The sequence below is a fragment of the Balaenoptera borealis genome, assembly GCF_965194805.1.
Source record: "Balaenoptera borealis genome assembly, chromosome: 3".
NCBI lineage: Eukaryota > Metazoa > Chordata > Mammalia > Artiodactyla > Balaenopteridae > Balaenoptera > Balaenoptera borealis.
Window position 1 is genome coordinate 182,640,338 of NC_138866.1, and position 15,995 is coordinate 182,656,332.

At 44.2% G+C, this 15,995-nt stretch overlaps 1 protein-coding gene across 18 annotated transcripts in view; it reads right to left on the minus strand.

Moving 5' to 3' along the window:
- Positions 1-15,995, minus strand: part of SVIL (supervillin) — a 239,797-nt gene that overhangs the window by 139,403 nt on the left and 84,399 nt on the right. For 9 of the 18 annotated variants that reach the window (XM_082386364.1, XM_082386379.1, XM_082386370.1 and 6 more), the window contains exon 1: positions 14,059-14,630. The exons of 4 other annotated variants lie outside the window; for them this stretch is intronic. Coding sequence is in view for 1 of the 14 variants with exons in the window: in XM_082386373.1 (XP_082242499.1) it covers positions 3,437-3,446 (10 nt within the window). In the remaining 13 variants the exon portion in view is untranslated. Of the gene's footprint in view, positions 1-3,436; positions 3,462-14,058; positions 14,634-15,995 lie in introns of those variants that run through there. 5 more of the 18 variants (XM_082386375.1, XM_082386361.1, XR_014242949.1 and 2 more) reach the window with 4 other exon arrangements.

The following is a 15,995-nucleotide window of genomic DNA, read 5'->3' on the forward strand; positions in this document are numbered from 1 at the left end:
TGAATCACATTAGCAAACTTTTGAAGGTAAACGGCAGCATCTGCAGTATTTAAGGAACACACCAATTTTTACATTGCTATTATTAAAGACTACCACATCACAATGATCTTAGCGCGCTGGCTTTAGATTTAAATAAACCATTTTCCAGACATCGGCCACCTTGTTTTCAACCTTTTAAAATTATCCTAATTCAGTTATTTTTAAAAAAAGTTCAAGAGTGTGTTGTCTAGCATATTTCCCCCAGCAACACACAAAGCAAATTCAGCACGGCACTGGCTTAAATGACAGACTGGATTCCAGTTTTATCAGCAGTATCTTCTGGGCTTAATTACTCATTTCGTTTAAAAGCTAAAACTGATTATTCCTCACCTGTCACCGGCGGTATAAAAATGGAACTGGTTAAAACAAAACCCCGTAATTACCTTCCTTCTGGAGAAGGCTTGAATGAGTCAGAAGTGTTATAAAGAAAATTTTCGCTCGGGAGCTCGGCAGGTGAGGACAGCAAGCTCATTCCTCATTCCTTTGTGTGTGTGTGTGTGTTTATATGTGTGTGTGTGTGTGTGTGTGTACGTGCATGCATATATATGCATGCTGTTCTCCATGCTGCTGTCTATTTAAATCTAAGTCAACTGGAGAATAAGCAAGTTCACATTAAGAAATTCTGACCAATTAGGGAACTATATTCAATATCCTGTGATAAACCATAATGGAAAAGAACATTAAAAAAGAATGGGTACCTATGTACAACTGGATCACTTTGCTGTTCAGCAGAGATTGACACAACATTGTAAACCAACTAGACTTCAACTAAAAAAAAAAAAGGAAAGAAATTCTGTAGGATTAACTAAAAAAATCTCCAAGAAGTATGTGAAAGTAAACCCTTTTTGGAGATTTCTTGGAGGGTTCCTCCTACATGACCATGACGTGGGGTTTCTGTGTGTCCTCCGAGGTACACAGTATACTTGTTGCCAGTGGGCTACAGATTCCAATAGGGATGAGACTTATCTCAAATCAGTGTCTGTCCGGCTCTCCATGGAACGGAGGGGGAAAAATGGCCTGGACAGGCCAAATTTGGTAGCAGATGGGGAATATCTGATTTAGAAGACTGATGTCTGCTTGAATATTGCACAGTCTGGCCGAGACAGAAGAGGTTTTCAAGTCCTACAACACAGTCAATGTCACAGGCCATGTAAAGTTGGCTCAGTAACCTCCAAACACACAGTACAATGACTGGGGCAGCCCACGTGTAGCCCTAAGACGGCTACCAAGGGGCTCACGTGAGCACGAGGGGAGCGGGTCGTTCTCCTGGGGTGCTGGCTAAGGCAGCCCTCTTCAGGATGCAAGACTTGAATAAATCTGATTGTACAGAAAGCTCTAGAATAAGCCCCAAACCCAACAGCTGCACCCGGCTCAGATGAAGATTCAAGACCTCAGTACATAATTCTGAGGGTGGGGAGACTTGATGGTAGAGTCTGTCACATTCAAGTTCCGCTTTACGTCCATAAAGCCACAGAAAGGAAAACACTGTCTCTTCTGAGGACAGTGCGCTGTTGGCAGCTCCCCGACAAAGCCAGGCCCTGCTGCGGGGAGGAGGCCGCAGGGGCCTTGGGCAGACTTCTTCTGGATTAGCGTCTGCGGGAAGCAGAGTCAAGGCTCAGTGAGACCCCAGCCCCGCACGGCCCTGTGGCTCACACAGACCCACGATGCCCGGCGCAGCCCGGACCCTGTAACCGAACCCACGCGCAGAACCCGGGGCCTCCGTGACTCACGTGCGACCATCCAGGCGCACCGGTCCAGGGAGCGCCGGACCCTCTGCTGCCCTTCTCTTCGGGGTCACAGGCGTGGGCTTTCAGCAGACGCCTAATGCAGAGCATCTGGGGCCCCCCGTGCTTGAAGGCCCCAGAAGCCTGTAGCGGGAGGGGCGGGATTTGTGCTAAAAGCGGCAACCCAAGATCCAGCCCTGAGCAGCCCAGGATGGCAACCATCACATCCCCCAGTGGAAAGAAGATGAAACAGCCTCTAGAATCTAAATGGAAACTCTAGAGTGACAGATGTACAAAACAAACTTATGGTTACCAGGGGGAAGATCGGGGGGGAGGGATAAACTGAGAGATTGGGATGGACATAGACACACTACTATATATAAAATAGATAACTAATAAGGACCTACTGGATAGCCCAGGAACTCTACTCAATACTCTGAAATGGCCAATATGGGAAAAGAATCTAAAAACGAGTGGATATATGTAGATGTATAACTGACTCGCTTTGCTGTACAGCAGAAACTAACACAACATTGTATATCAACTAGACTCCAATAAAAATTAATTTAAAAAATAATAAACTGAAACTAAAATTAATAATTCTTTGAATTCCTTCCTCAGAGGGCTGACAGGAAGCACTACACACAAAACCATATATATATATATATATGTTGGTTTTTTTTTTCAGTCACCCATGTTTAAGTTCTTTTATATACTTCATTGCCTTAAGAACATAAATTGAAGGGGATTTTTCAATACCAGAGAAGAAATGTCTTCACGTGGATGGTGGGTCACAGTCTGTGTGAGGAAAATGAGGGATCTGGGGTAATTTGCTGGGCTGTCAAACTTTAATGACTCTTCTGACAAAATGATTTTGGTCTGTGAAAGCTAAGACTACCCGGACGTATGACAAATGTTTACGATCAGGGTCAAGTGTTTACTCTTCTCCGGTGGTTAGCATTTAGAAAAGAGCTTTGACTAAAGATGAAGTGAATGCATCCAAAGCTGGTATTTAACGCTCCTTGGAAGAGTCACCAACTCACAGCCACTGCTTCCAAAGCCCACCGACTCACAGGCACCGGCCGGCAGTGTAGACGGTGAGGTCCATCTTTTCATGGCAACATCTATTTTAAAAGGCCAGCACACGCACACATACAATATGATATGGTTTCCCTTGTGAAAGTCAGAACAGCCAAAGAATTACAACATTTCTAAATTTAAATTTGAGTTAACAAACACCGAAGCAGGAGCTGAGGTTCGATTTTAATTTTCGCTCTACTAAAATTAAACTAGAATGTCACGTACTCCCCGTTCTCCTTCTTACCAGTGGCAAACTACATTCTAAAAAATGTAAGTAGATACTGTTTGGCTGTTATTCATACACAGCCACACAGACGTGTACAATACGTCTATAAACACAGATAACAGGAAAGGAAAGATCATCAGTTCACTCTAACAAGAAATGAGAAGCTCTGTCCACAGAATATCACGATGCTTAAAAATTAGATTCCATGTTTCAGAACATAATGATTTTTGAAAGACCATTTCTTGTATTAGCAGCATTACCAAAGCTATCGGAGCTGTGAAAAGGGAGAGTTTATGTCTATATAAATAGATGTCATATATATGTTTTTAAAATGATCATGGCACTCATTCAAATCAGGAAAACTTACAGATATCCATGGCTGCGTTGCTATGTCTTGATTGTTAAGCTGAAGATGAAGAGGAGGTGGGAAGAGAAAAGGAAATATGAGAAAGTAGAAGTAAAATAGGAAGAAAGAAGATGAAAAGGGAAGAGGAAAGGAAAGAAGGGGAGGAAGGAAGGAAGGAAAGAAAGAAGGAAGGAAGGAAGGAAAGAGAAGGAAGGAAGGAGAGAAAGAAGGAAAGAGAATGAAGGAAGGAAAGAGAGAAGGAAGGAAGGAAGGAAAGAGAAGGAAGGAAGGAAGGAAGGAGGGAGAGAAGGAAGGAAGGAGGGAGAGAAGGAAGGAAAGAGAAGGAAGGAAGGAAGGAAAGAGAGAAGGAAGGAAGGAGAGAAGTGGGGAACAGGAAAGCGGATGATGAGGAGGAGGCTAAGTCTCCTTTTATCGCCCCTAGATATTCACCAACTCCGCGAGCAAACCAAAGAAGGTCAGGCGGTGACTCGGGTCGAGCACCGGGTTGGTTATTTTAAAGACACCCATTCAGCACAACAGCTGGGCGGAACTGTTTCTGATATATCGTCACCCGATGCAATGAAACACACGTATTCACCCACAGTGGCCGCAAGCGTTCAACAGGGGCAGGGAGGAACCATCCCGGCCTCTTTGGTCCTGGTATTCGATGACGGATGACTACATTCTTCTAAGAAACAGGTACGTCTTGTTGCACTTGTAGAGGGAAAAATCACCCTGGTCTGTTTGGATTTTCAATGAAAAGAAATGCAGTGGAGACTTAACTGACCCCCCCGGGGTTAGTCTACACAGAAGGACACCGGTGTTTGCTCTGAGCTGCTCAGATGGGCCCGTCGCCGTGGGAGAGCGACAGGAGGCCCACTTCATCCCTAGCAGAGCTTCCTGGGGGAGACCGCGAGTTCCCTGCGCTGGAAAGCTGAGGGGGTGGCGGGGAGAGGCACGCCAGACGGAGGAGAAGAGGATGCAAAGGCAGGACGGGGAAGGCCCCTGGCGCCGGGTCGGGGATGCAGGCCGGGGTGCAGAGGGAAGGGCTCACCAGGCTCCCCAAGGCCATCACCCCAACCCCCAGGGCTGTGGGCTCACGGGCGGGGCTGAGGGCCACGACCTTGGATGTTGGCTGGCCCTTCTGGACCTTAAAGCATCCTCCAACCCTCAATGTTCTGGGGAAAAGCTACACACACACACACACACACACCCACACCCCGAGGCTTGAGAACACAAAGAACCTTAGAGACGGTACAGGTCGACACCTGGGATTTTAGGTGGGAGGCTAGGTGACTTGGGCGGGTTCACAGGGCAGCCTCCATTCTTCCCTTCCCATCCACGTTCTCATGTCAGAGCTTCACAGGACGTAGACATTTGGGGGAAAATACACAGTATCATTTGTAGCCAGCTTGGTACTCCAAAGAAACTGTTATAAATGACAAGCATCCGGCATGGTCCGCCAGGTAAGACCAAGATTTCACACAAGCCCTCATCGCAGAAAAGTGTCCCCACCACACACAGCACAGCCCCGGCTCCCAAAGGACAGCTCTGGTTTGTATCCCTAAGAGTAAAAAAGTTAAAAGCAAAAATAAACCAAAAAAACTCTGTAACACTAATTTCTCACAAAACTCCATGACCTCAGGCTAAAACACAGACTCAGGAAAGAGCCATGACGCAGCCAGAGGACACGCGGATGACATATTAGGTTACAGCCCTGTCCCCCAGACCTCTTTGGTGCTGGATTCGCAGCAATTCCATCCACACTGAGCATTACGCAAGGGATGCCTGTGATGTTAGCTTAAGGATTCAATTCAATGCTATTAGTGATGGCGAGACTGCAAACACGTCTCTTTGGATACACAGTTCAAAACGTGCAAAGGAACATCTGAAGTGTTCGGGGCCACAAAGAACCTACAACACCACACCCTGTGTGTGTATGTGTGTGTGTGTGCACGTGCACACGTGTGTGCTTGCATCGGGGATGTTTATCTGTGCATTGGTGGGAAGGATGGGGACTCCACAGAAAAGTTTCCTCTGATATAACAAGCTTCAGTTTCTCTTGCGAAGCGCGGTATTTTAAATGTTTCCTCTGCAATTCCAGCATCACAAAGATGCACTGAGGTTCCCCGACCTGTATCAGCAGATGCACAAAGCGCAAATCCACTTCCCCAGACCTGCGCCGTCCAACACACAGGGCTGTTGCCATCTGAACTAGTTAAAATAATTCAAGTTGGAAGTTCAATCCCTCAGTTGCACACACCCCATTTTTCAAGTGCTCAAAGCCACCTGTGATTAGTGGCTACCCTACAGAACAGCATCCAACAGAGAACATTTCCATCAGCACAGGAAGTTCTATTGGACAATAATGACCCAGACCCTCCGGCTGCCCTGACCTTGTTTCAGGGGCTGGATGGGCCACTGCAGAGCTCCAATTGGGGTGACCTGGAATTTCTGAGAGCCTCACTTTTATACAAATAATCAGAAGGAGACTTGAGTCTCTCTAAAGACTGTGTTGGTCCTTCAGGTTTTGGGAGTCATTAGTCCCTTTAAGAAAAATGCTGAAAATGATGACTCTTCTCCTCTATTAAATGAGCTTTCAAAAAAAGGAACATATTTCATATAGTTTTTGTGAGATAGTCTAACCTCCTAACGCCTGTTGATGCACCTGTTCAAACACAACTGCTCAACAAAATCATCTCTTACAGTGACCATCATCAGAAACACAACTTGCCTGCAATAACAATTTTGGCTTCACCCTGTCCTAAGTTATCTACCTGTCAGTCTTTTTTTTTTTTAATTTGAGCTCATTAATTATAGAAGTCATCATCAGCTCTCATATTAGCCAGAGAGATACTCTTCATAAAAATTACCTCTGAAAACTCTCTCCATTCAAATACCAAGGTAATTTGTCCCCCTTGAATCTCAGAGCATCCGTTTACCATCTGATGACCACTTTTATCTGGATACGTTGTAATTCACTTTTAATGAAATAATTATCTTGTGAAGGTCAAATGTTGAAATGCTTATGGTCCTACGAACCAAGGATGCTCTTTCCAACTTGTGCAAAATTAAATGTAAAAATAGTGCTAACATACAATGTGAGCAGGAAAGCAGCTTATGTACTAGTTTGTAACACAGTCAGTTTCACCTGGTGGTAGAGGTGACCAGATGGATAATCTTAGGAAGAAAAATGCACAGAATGTTAAAGCATGGGTTGCAAAGGTTCTGTTGTCAGACAGCTCCCCTCACAGTACAATTCTTACACAATAGTTCATCTGTGATGCCCAAGCTCTATTTAAGCTCATTTCATAGTCTTCAGGTAAAATGACCTTTCTTTTTAAAATGTTTTTCTAAATTTACTAAAAAGATTCAAGAGACACAAAGTCTGAAAGTAAGAAGTCAAGCTGATTCAATGACTTATTTCTGGAACATCCTGGTTGAATGATATCAATGTCCACCTTTACCTCGGCAATGAATCAACATTTTATAGATAGCCCTTTATGACAGTGGAGGGAAGACAGGTTAAAAAAAAAAAAAAAAGGAGAGAGAGAAAGAGGTATCTGACCTGTACTTGCCTAAATTAAAGTTTTTAAGAAGCTTATGAACTTTATCAATATAAATTATAGGGGAAGAGAGAATTGCAGAAGATAGAAAATGCAAACAGTAGGCAGATAATAAACCTAAAAAGTACCTCCTTTGGGCTAGAAACAACATATTTTAAATTCCATCATTTACACACTTTAAGGTTGAAGATGAAGAGTCTCAGGGGACTTGAGTACAATTCCATTAGAACTTAAGCTCCACGAGGACAGGGATTTTGTTTTTTCACTGTTCTTTCCCCAAAACCTGTACCAGTCCCTGGCACATAGTAAGTGCTCAGAAAATAACTGCTGACAGAGGAAGCGCCCAGCCTACTCCTGTCATGACCAGAAAAACTGGGTCTTGGGCATCCCTCCTGGACTTGGCCGTGACCACACTGGGGTCTCACATCAGGCGAAAAAAGCAAAAGCCCTAAAGAAGATAAGACTACGTCAAGTTAGAGAAAAGACAATTTAAGTATTTTAATGAAACCAAGAGAAATGACTGGAGCTTAATCTAAAATGATGGTAGAAACTTGCAGAAAGGACTGAAGACAAAGAATGGTGATCAGGCCAACGGAGAAGGAAGAAATTGGCTGCACATTTCAGGAGCAGCAAGTACAAGGAGAAGACATTGTAAATATATATGCGTTCCCGCTCAAGACATTTCTAACTTGTTCTCGCCTCTCCCATCTTGGACCACCACCTTCCAGACGCAGGGTTTCCTTTCCAGGGAAGGCTGGAATATTTTCAAGCTCTGAAATCTTTAGATTATAGCATCCATGTAAGTAGAAGGGGCTTTAGAAATCATCCAGTCTGGCGCTCATTTGAATGAATGAGGCCCAGAGAGGTTAAGAACGTCCCCAAGGTCACACAGCTGGTTATTAATTAAGACAAGGGTTGCCCCCACTTCCTCTGCCATTGCCCCAAGCACTCCTCAGGGTCACACACCTTCAACGTCTAAATGAGATTTTCTTTGTCCACTCAGAGCAGGGAAAATTTCCCCTGGGAGCTCTGGGAGGTGGGCTGAGGGTGGGGAGAGCACGCAGCTGGTTTGCTATTGTTGCTTTCACAATATTTTCCCCCCAAGTGTTCCCTGGTCCACTTTCTTCCTGCAGCTCACTTTTGAATATTTAAATACTTAAGAACTGTGAGCTGCCTGCAAGCTCTCTGAAGCCTCCGGAGAGAAGAACGGATACACATCCAAATAAATGAATTCCATCTCCATGGGAGGCTCCTGTGCTGGGGTACAAGGCATTGCAGGAGGCTCACTCATCCTGGTCTACTGCATCACAGCAATGGTTATCCAGTCACGGAACTGTAAAATATTCAACGCTTTTGATCAAAAATGTATGAAATTTTAAAGTCAAAGGATTATGTGTGTGTGCCTGAAATGAACTTCTGGTGGAAATTAAGACGATCAGCATAATTTGGAGAGCCGTCTACCTTTTAGTGGCTTGCCCCATTTTCTTCTTCTAACCTGGTTCAAACGTATAGCGTCATGAGCTGCGTTAGGTATCCGACACAATACTTGCCAACAAATAACAGACATGCAAATGTCATTTGTCTTTGGGTTTCGTCATGGCAACTGTTAAAGGAATAAACCAATTGCAGAATTAAATGAATATAGCTGAATTTGTTGACCATCCTAGCACGTGGTAAGCTGAAATATCAGCTTCAATTTTAAAAAACTCTTTCTCTAAGAAAATCCGTAAGCAAAAACAGGACTAAAACTTTCAGAAGTTATTTTCCCTTTCGTAACTGATTTCTTAATTCAATATATTTTAAGCTACTACTGAAAACCAATTGCTTTCCTACTTGGGTTTTGGTTGGAGTGGCTTGTTTGTTGTTGTTGAGTGTATAACGTGTGTCCAAGTACAACATGTGTCTATTTTAAATTTTTGGTTAAATGAGATAAAATTAGATACAGTATTTTCAGAATGTATGAAAAGACCAGGGCGTAGAATACTTAAAGTATTTGAAATCTTAAAAATATAAAGATATCAATATGATCTTTCTGTTCAGTGACTGTATATATCTGAGCCTAAGATTTCTGCCTACTTTCCATACTCAGAACCTAACTGAAAAGTCAGAAGGAAACAAGAAGACTCTCATTAACCAAAACACAGTCCACCCCTCACATACTGGGTGGGAATGTAAACTGGTGCGGCCACTATGCAAAACAGTATGGAGATTCCTCAAAAATTAAGAACGTATTTACCCTGTAATCCAGCTATCACACTTCTGGGTATTTATCTAAAGAATGTGAAAACACTAATTCGAAAAGATATATGCACCCCTCTGTTCACTGTGGCATTATTCACAATAGCCAAGATATAGAAACAACCTAGGTGTCCATAAATGGATGAATGGAAAAAGAAAATGTGATACACACACACGCAAACATATAATGGAATACTACTCAGCCATAAAAAAGCATGAAATCTTGCCATATGTGAAAACTCAGGTGGACCTGAGGGTATTACACTTAGTGAAATAAGTCAGATGGAGAAAAATACAATATGATTTCACTCATATGTGGAATATAAAAAACTAACAAAATAAATAAACAGATCAAACCAAACAAAAACAAACACATAAATACAAGAGCAGAGTAGTGGTTACCAGAAGGGGAGGAGGGGCAGAGGGTGAAATGGGTATAGTGATGGATGGAAACTAAATTTTTGGTGCTGACCATGCTATAGAGTATACAGGAGTTGAAATATATTGTACACATGAAACACAGAACATTATAAACCAATGTTACCTCAATAAGAAATAAATTTTAAAAAAACCAGTTCACCAATTGAGTCAGACACTAATTGTTCTTCTTTATGCATAATTCTAGCAATACTGTTGATATGGGATATAGACCCTAACATAGCAAGAAAATAAGGTCTGAAATCCAAATAAATATATTCCACCTGAAATGGACAGGTCATACAATTAACTCAACATATAACGAATAGCACAAGAATTTTTATCTTAACGTGGACCCTAAGAAGGTGAGCTGCACAAATGAAGAGACAGAAAGTGATCTAGAAAATAAAGGCAAGAGGATGGTCCAAGTACACAGCAGTCTGGTGATGCTTAGTGCTGAGGCCGGAGTCTTGAAACCTTACTACATCCGAGATGGGATCCTCAGAGAGAGAAGCTCAGAGGAAATGCTCAATGGGGTCAAAGCAGCGGGGAGATGAAGCAGGTCTCGGAGGGAGAAAGAGCTCCGTGCACCTGGGGCCGTGGAGGAGCGAATGGGCGGTGAAAGAAAGAGGGGACAGCTTGAGGTCAGGACAAGTTTTATTTAGGATGCAGGAAACCTGAGTAAGTCTTCCACACGAGGAGAAGGAGCCAGGAGAAAGGCAGACGTGGAAATGAGAGGAACAGTGGCAAGTGTGCAGGCGAAGCGTGGGGAGGGGAGGCACAGAAAGCACGAGGGAACAGAATCACCTCTTTCCCGGGAAGGAGCCTCCTTCAAACCCCCATCCGACCTGGTGGCTTCCATCTTGAGAGTAGTTTACAACCACGCTACTCAAAGTCGGTCCGCAGACCAGAGGCATCAGTATCACGTGGGCTCTGGCTTGCTGACTCTCTACCCTACCCCAGACCTAGCCACTCACACATTACGAGCTCTTGCACGTTAACAAGATGGCAGGTGATGCCACTAAAGTCTGGGCTGAGCTGGTTAAAGCAGTGGTTGTGAACACAGGCACTGAAATGAGACAGATCTGAGTTCCAATCCAGCTCTACCTTGACGCTGTGGTACGTGCCCTAGGACCAGCCTCCCCAAGCCTCAGGTGTTCTCCTCTGTAGAACGGAGATAACGGTAGTGTTCTTTCTCAGGGGTCTTTGTAAAACTTGAGATCATGTAGGGAAAGAGCGTGGCTTTGAGCCTGGCACACAGTCATGATGTTGTTTTTATTCATCCCTTCCAGCCTACTTGGATAACAGCTCTGTTATGTCCACGTCTGAACCCCGGTAGGGAATGAGCTCCCCAAGGACAGGAAACATGCATCGGACCGGGAGATCTGCACGCAGGTGTGTGATACTGAGGTGAAACACTCAACACGCTACGTGCTGACATGGGGCTGGGACACGGGCAAGTCAATGATCCCACAGCAAATAGGAAAGCACTTTCTTCGACTCTATGTATACAAAAGCCAGTTAGAAATAGGTTATGAACTTGCTTGGGATTAAAGGATAAACTTTCAGAAGAGAATAAGCAAGTTACAAGGTGAATACACTTTGAAAACCTCCTGCATCAGGGCGTGGCCATGACAAAGTGAGACGGAGATCTCTTTGAACCCACACCCAGGTGCTGCATGCACCCCCTTCCAAGGTCGGCAGTGCAAATAACCCCGAGATGTTTCACCATAGGGATGAAGCTTAATGCTTGGGAAAAGTACCTAAATCAACTCACAGCACGAGATGAGTTTCTTCATTTTCGGCAAAGCTCCAATAATGAAGGGGCTGATTTCATCGCACGCACCTTAATTTTCTGTGTTGGCAAAAGCACATATACAGAAACCCCAGCAGGCTTGTAATAGGAGGACAAGTCTTTCTGCTTGCATTATTAGATATGGGAAAAAAACACAGAACTTATAACACAGAACACCCACTTCTGTCGTGAATAACATACAACAACAGCAAAAGTATTTTATGGAGCTCAGTTAAGTTTCTCGACATGAAGAATCCACAGGTCATTTCAATGCATTCAACTCTCGCAACTCACATCTGTGGAACAGCCATTGGGCAGTGGGCACGGGCTAGATCCTGGGGCGGCACGGGGGCTGGGACCCAGGTGCCTTGTTGGGCACCCCTACCGAGGAAGGGAGCCCCAGGACACGATGCCAGGGCCCTGTGGGCTAAAGCACAGGCTAAAGTCAAGGTCCCGGAACCCAGAGGCAGAAGGTCAGAGGAGGCTTCCCGGAAAATCTCATTTAAGATCACTTCCCTGGCAAGCAAGGGAAGGCAGAACATTTCAGGGAGGGGGGGGCAGCAAAAATAGTGGCATGAAAGACCCTGAGGGGGAGGCTGAGAAGCTGGGCTTTAGCCTTTAATCAGTGGGAAACTGCACGGTTTGGCTTTTGCTCCGATCTTGGTTTAGCAAGGTCATTCTGAGGATGGACCGCGCGGCGGCGAACTGGGGCAAAAGGATCCATTAAGGGCGATGCAATCATCCAGGTAAGGGACTGGGGGGGCTCAGAAGGAGGTGGGGGGCAAGAGCTTCCTTTCAGAGACAGACTTAGCCCCCTTGGCGACCTGTAGGGAGGGGGACAAAGGGGCTTCTGGTTCAGAGCTATAAAACAATGAAGCTTGGAACTGCAGGAAAGCTCCAGATCGGGGAATTCTCCTGGTCACAGTGAGGCCCCGAGATCAGTGTGTTAATACAAAACAGCGAGTATCCTAAAAGCCCAGGCCGCCCTGGAGTGAGAAGATGACTTCCTTTGTACACCAGCAATGAAGAGACGCCTCTCGTGGTCCCTCCCCACAGCTCTCTGCAGCCTCTGACCCTGAACGCTGCGGCTCTCCGGACATCCTTGCAAAAGCCCTCTTCTTTGGATACAATTTCTGAATTGTAAAATTTTAAATGACCTCAGGTGTTGCCAAAGATGTTCATGCTGAATTGAAGTTCAAAATCTTGCAGTGGTGTGGTTACCAAGAAACAGGACGTCCCCCAGTACAAGCAAGGGTCTCTGTGTGTGTGTTGAGTGCAAGCAATGGTGCTTTGACCGAATTTTGCCTGGAACTGTGTGCTCGGGGCACTAGAGCTAGCATTTCCCTGGGAGATGACAAGCCCTGTCCTGGGCCCGACAGGAGGAAGCAAGAGGAGCAAACGGCCTCTCTCTGCCCATCTGTGTCACCTTCTCAGGGAGAGACAAGGATGATCCCTCCTGGCAGGACACCCCACCGCTTGGCTTCCCAAGAGTTCTCCTGGGCTGGTGAGAAGAGGCAACCCTATATGCCTAGTTTATTGCTGCTTCTCCCTGGGATCGAGGGAATCATCGATACCCTGCAGTTTTTCTCAGCGGGGGATACCACCAGCATTTTGGCCAAGGCCATGCCTTACCACAGGGGACTGTCCCACATTACAAGGCATTAATAATTTTAGCCACATCCCCCCAAACGCCAGCTGTAGTTACTATGAAAAACAGAATCACCCCAAGCATTTCCAAATGCCCCTAGGGTTGTGGCACTCTAGCTGGTTGAGAACCATGGCAGTATTCACCAATGAGGCTCATCTCTATAAATATTCTGTTTTTCTACCTGATAAAAATAATTACTGCCCCTACTGGTCCATCTGATACAGTATGAAGAAACCATCTTTAAAATAAAGAAATAAAAAGAAAACAAAAACAAACAAACAAACAAAAGAAAAAAATAAAAGAAACCATGTTTTTTTCAGCACAAGCAAATCACCAAGCTAAATTATAAAGAGCTATCTCTAGGGCTTTACAAGAATGATATGACATTATTTTCTTGGAGAATTAAAAACTGAAATAGAGCCCCAAATCTAGAAACTAAAGTGAGATTAAAAAAAACCTAAATTCTGGAACATCAGAAGTTCTATAAATCAAGCTTAAAGAATCCGAGTACCAAGGTAAAGAACCCTAAAACAAAGATCATACAAAAGGACCACTGGTGATTTATGTTTCCCCGTGGAATAATAACAGGAGCGAAATACAACTTGCCCTTCTGAACTTCAACCCCATACCTGTGATACAATGATTGAAGTACTTTGTATTGTGAATAATGCTTTTAATTCCAAGGCTTCAAGTGCTAACATTTAGACAGGAGTACCTTCTAGATTCTATTGACGAAATTGTTAGTACCAACTTCTCTGTACCATAAAGTAAGTTCTTTTGTTTTTAAGAAAAAAAACCCAATCATTCCAAAACCGAAAAACATGCCCAAGGGTACTTAGAGGAGTATGCAATAACTAGCACATACTGGCAGGAACATTCCAGTGTTTGAAATCAACAAATCCTTAGGAAGCATGCTCAGACAGATGACACTTAAGAAAAAACAACTGCATTTAGATTTATAGGAAGGTTTTTCACTTACTTCAAATTTCTGTATAATCCTTGTTCCTCTAAGTTAAAGGGGAAAAAAAAAAATCACACTGTAATTCCTTATTTTTCTAATTAAAAAATAAACAAAACAAAACAAAACACGTTATATCCTCTAATTCGGCTTTGGCTGTCCTCAAGTATTTCCTTTGCGTCTCCTTTCAATGAATACTACTTTCAAATTCTAAACAAAAAGCAGAATATCAAAAGTTAGCCCAAGGAACACTGTACAAAACCAAATATCACAAAGCAAACAAGGCAACTGCATCTATCAGAAGTGATGATTCAGAAGAGGATAAATATAGAACGGTGCTTTCCAAATGGCGTTTGGGTGGCAAATGCAGTAAACAGGTGAAGGCTACATCCCAAAAGTTTCTCTGAAAAAAGATCGCCAAAATATTATCAACAAGTGTCTTCTTTTTGAAGCTGTCGGTCCCCTGGTGTCCCTGACACTGAACTTCCGCAATCTGGCCTTGGTGTGGCCATCCATTCCTGGGTAAATCCAAGTAAAACCTGAGGACACTTCAGCCTCTGAGGACGCCGTCAGAAGCAGTGGAGCAACTCCACATGGGACGGGCCTTTTATGGCCTGAACTGGAGAGCCTTGATCCCAGATCATCTACCAGAAATAGCTCCTGAAACTCAGAGGCGCCCACCAGCTGTTGCAACAGGCCTGGCCAGCAGCAATTTCAAATGCAATGAGAACTGTCACATTGTCCTTCAGCTCGTTTTATAGAGAAACTAAAAATGCGACAGCAATCTCCCGAACAGGCTACAACAATACGGAACTGAATGGGCAAACGTTTTTCTAATTCTAGTCTTTGGGGTATAAAAGAACACATAACCAGTGATAAAGCTCAGATACGGAATCTCAAAAAGGAAGTAACATACCTATACACGTATAAACAGTTTGCTATAAAGGCACATGTCTCTTTACAAGTTTACAAGTTGTGTAGACATCTGTGGGTTTCTTCCCACTTCCAATAAGAGAATTTCCAATAGAAAATGAGTCATCGGAAGACAGAACTGCGCTGGAAGTAATTTCTCTAAAACAACACAAAGGTTTTGCCTTAAAACCAAAGACCATGCTCTGAATGGATGGATCTGTCTTCAGATGGATCTCAGGCTGCGCAATTCACTCAAAGACCAGAAGAAACTTAACTAATGGGCAGGGGGGGAAAAGGAACTATCAAGCACAACCAGTTGTTAAAAGGCTATTTATGTTTTTTAGATATTCAAACTAATACTGCAACCCTGCTTACAAAACTCCTTATACCCGCGGGTGTCCTTGTCACTGGGAGGAATAACAGAACGTCTTGATCATCCCGACTTCAATATAAAGCACAAAGCTCAGAACTCCGGGCAGGGCCAAAGCTCTGCACTGCCCCCAGGGGCAGGTCCCTGGCCGTTAGTTCTCAGAACACCAGCTGCTTCGGTCAGCAGAGGCCTCCTGAGCAGGCTCTGAATTCCCGTCATTAATTAACCCTGCAGGACAACGCCTCTTTCTACACAGACCGTCCTGTGGCCAGGTGAAAGACGGCGCATACCCTGGGCAGCCTTAATGATTCAACACCGGCTTCGTGATTGTTTTGCTCAAGGGTTAGACAATTTGTCTAGTGTAAATAGCGCTGCAATGAACACTGGGGTGCACGTGTCTTTTTGAATTATGGTTTTCTCAGGGTACATGCCCAGTAGTGGGATTGCTGGGTCATATGGTAGTTCTATTTTTAGTTTCTTAAGGAATCTCCATACTGTTCTCCATAGTGGCTGCACCAACTTACATTCCCACCAACAGTGTAGGAGGGTTCCCTTTTCTCCACGCCCTCTCCAGCATTTGCTGTTTGTAGATTTTCTGATGATGCCCATTCTAACTGGTGTGAGGTGAATGGTCACTGCAGCACTATTTACAATAGCCAGGTCCTGGAAGCAACCT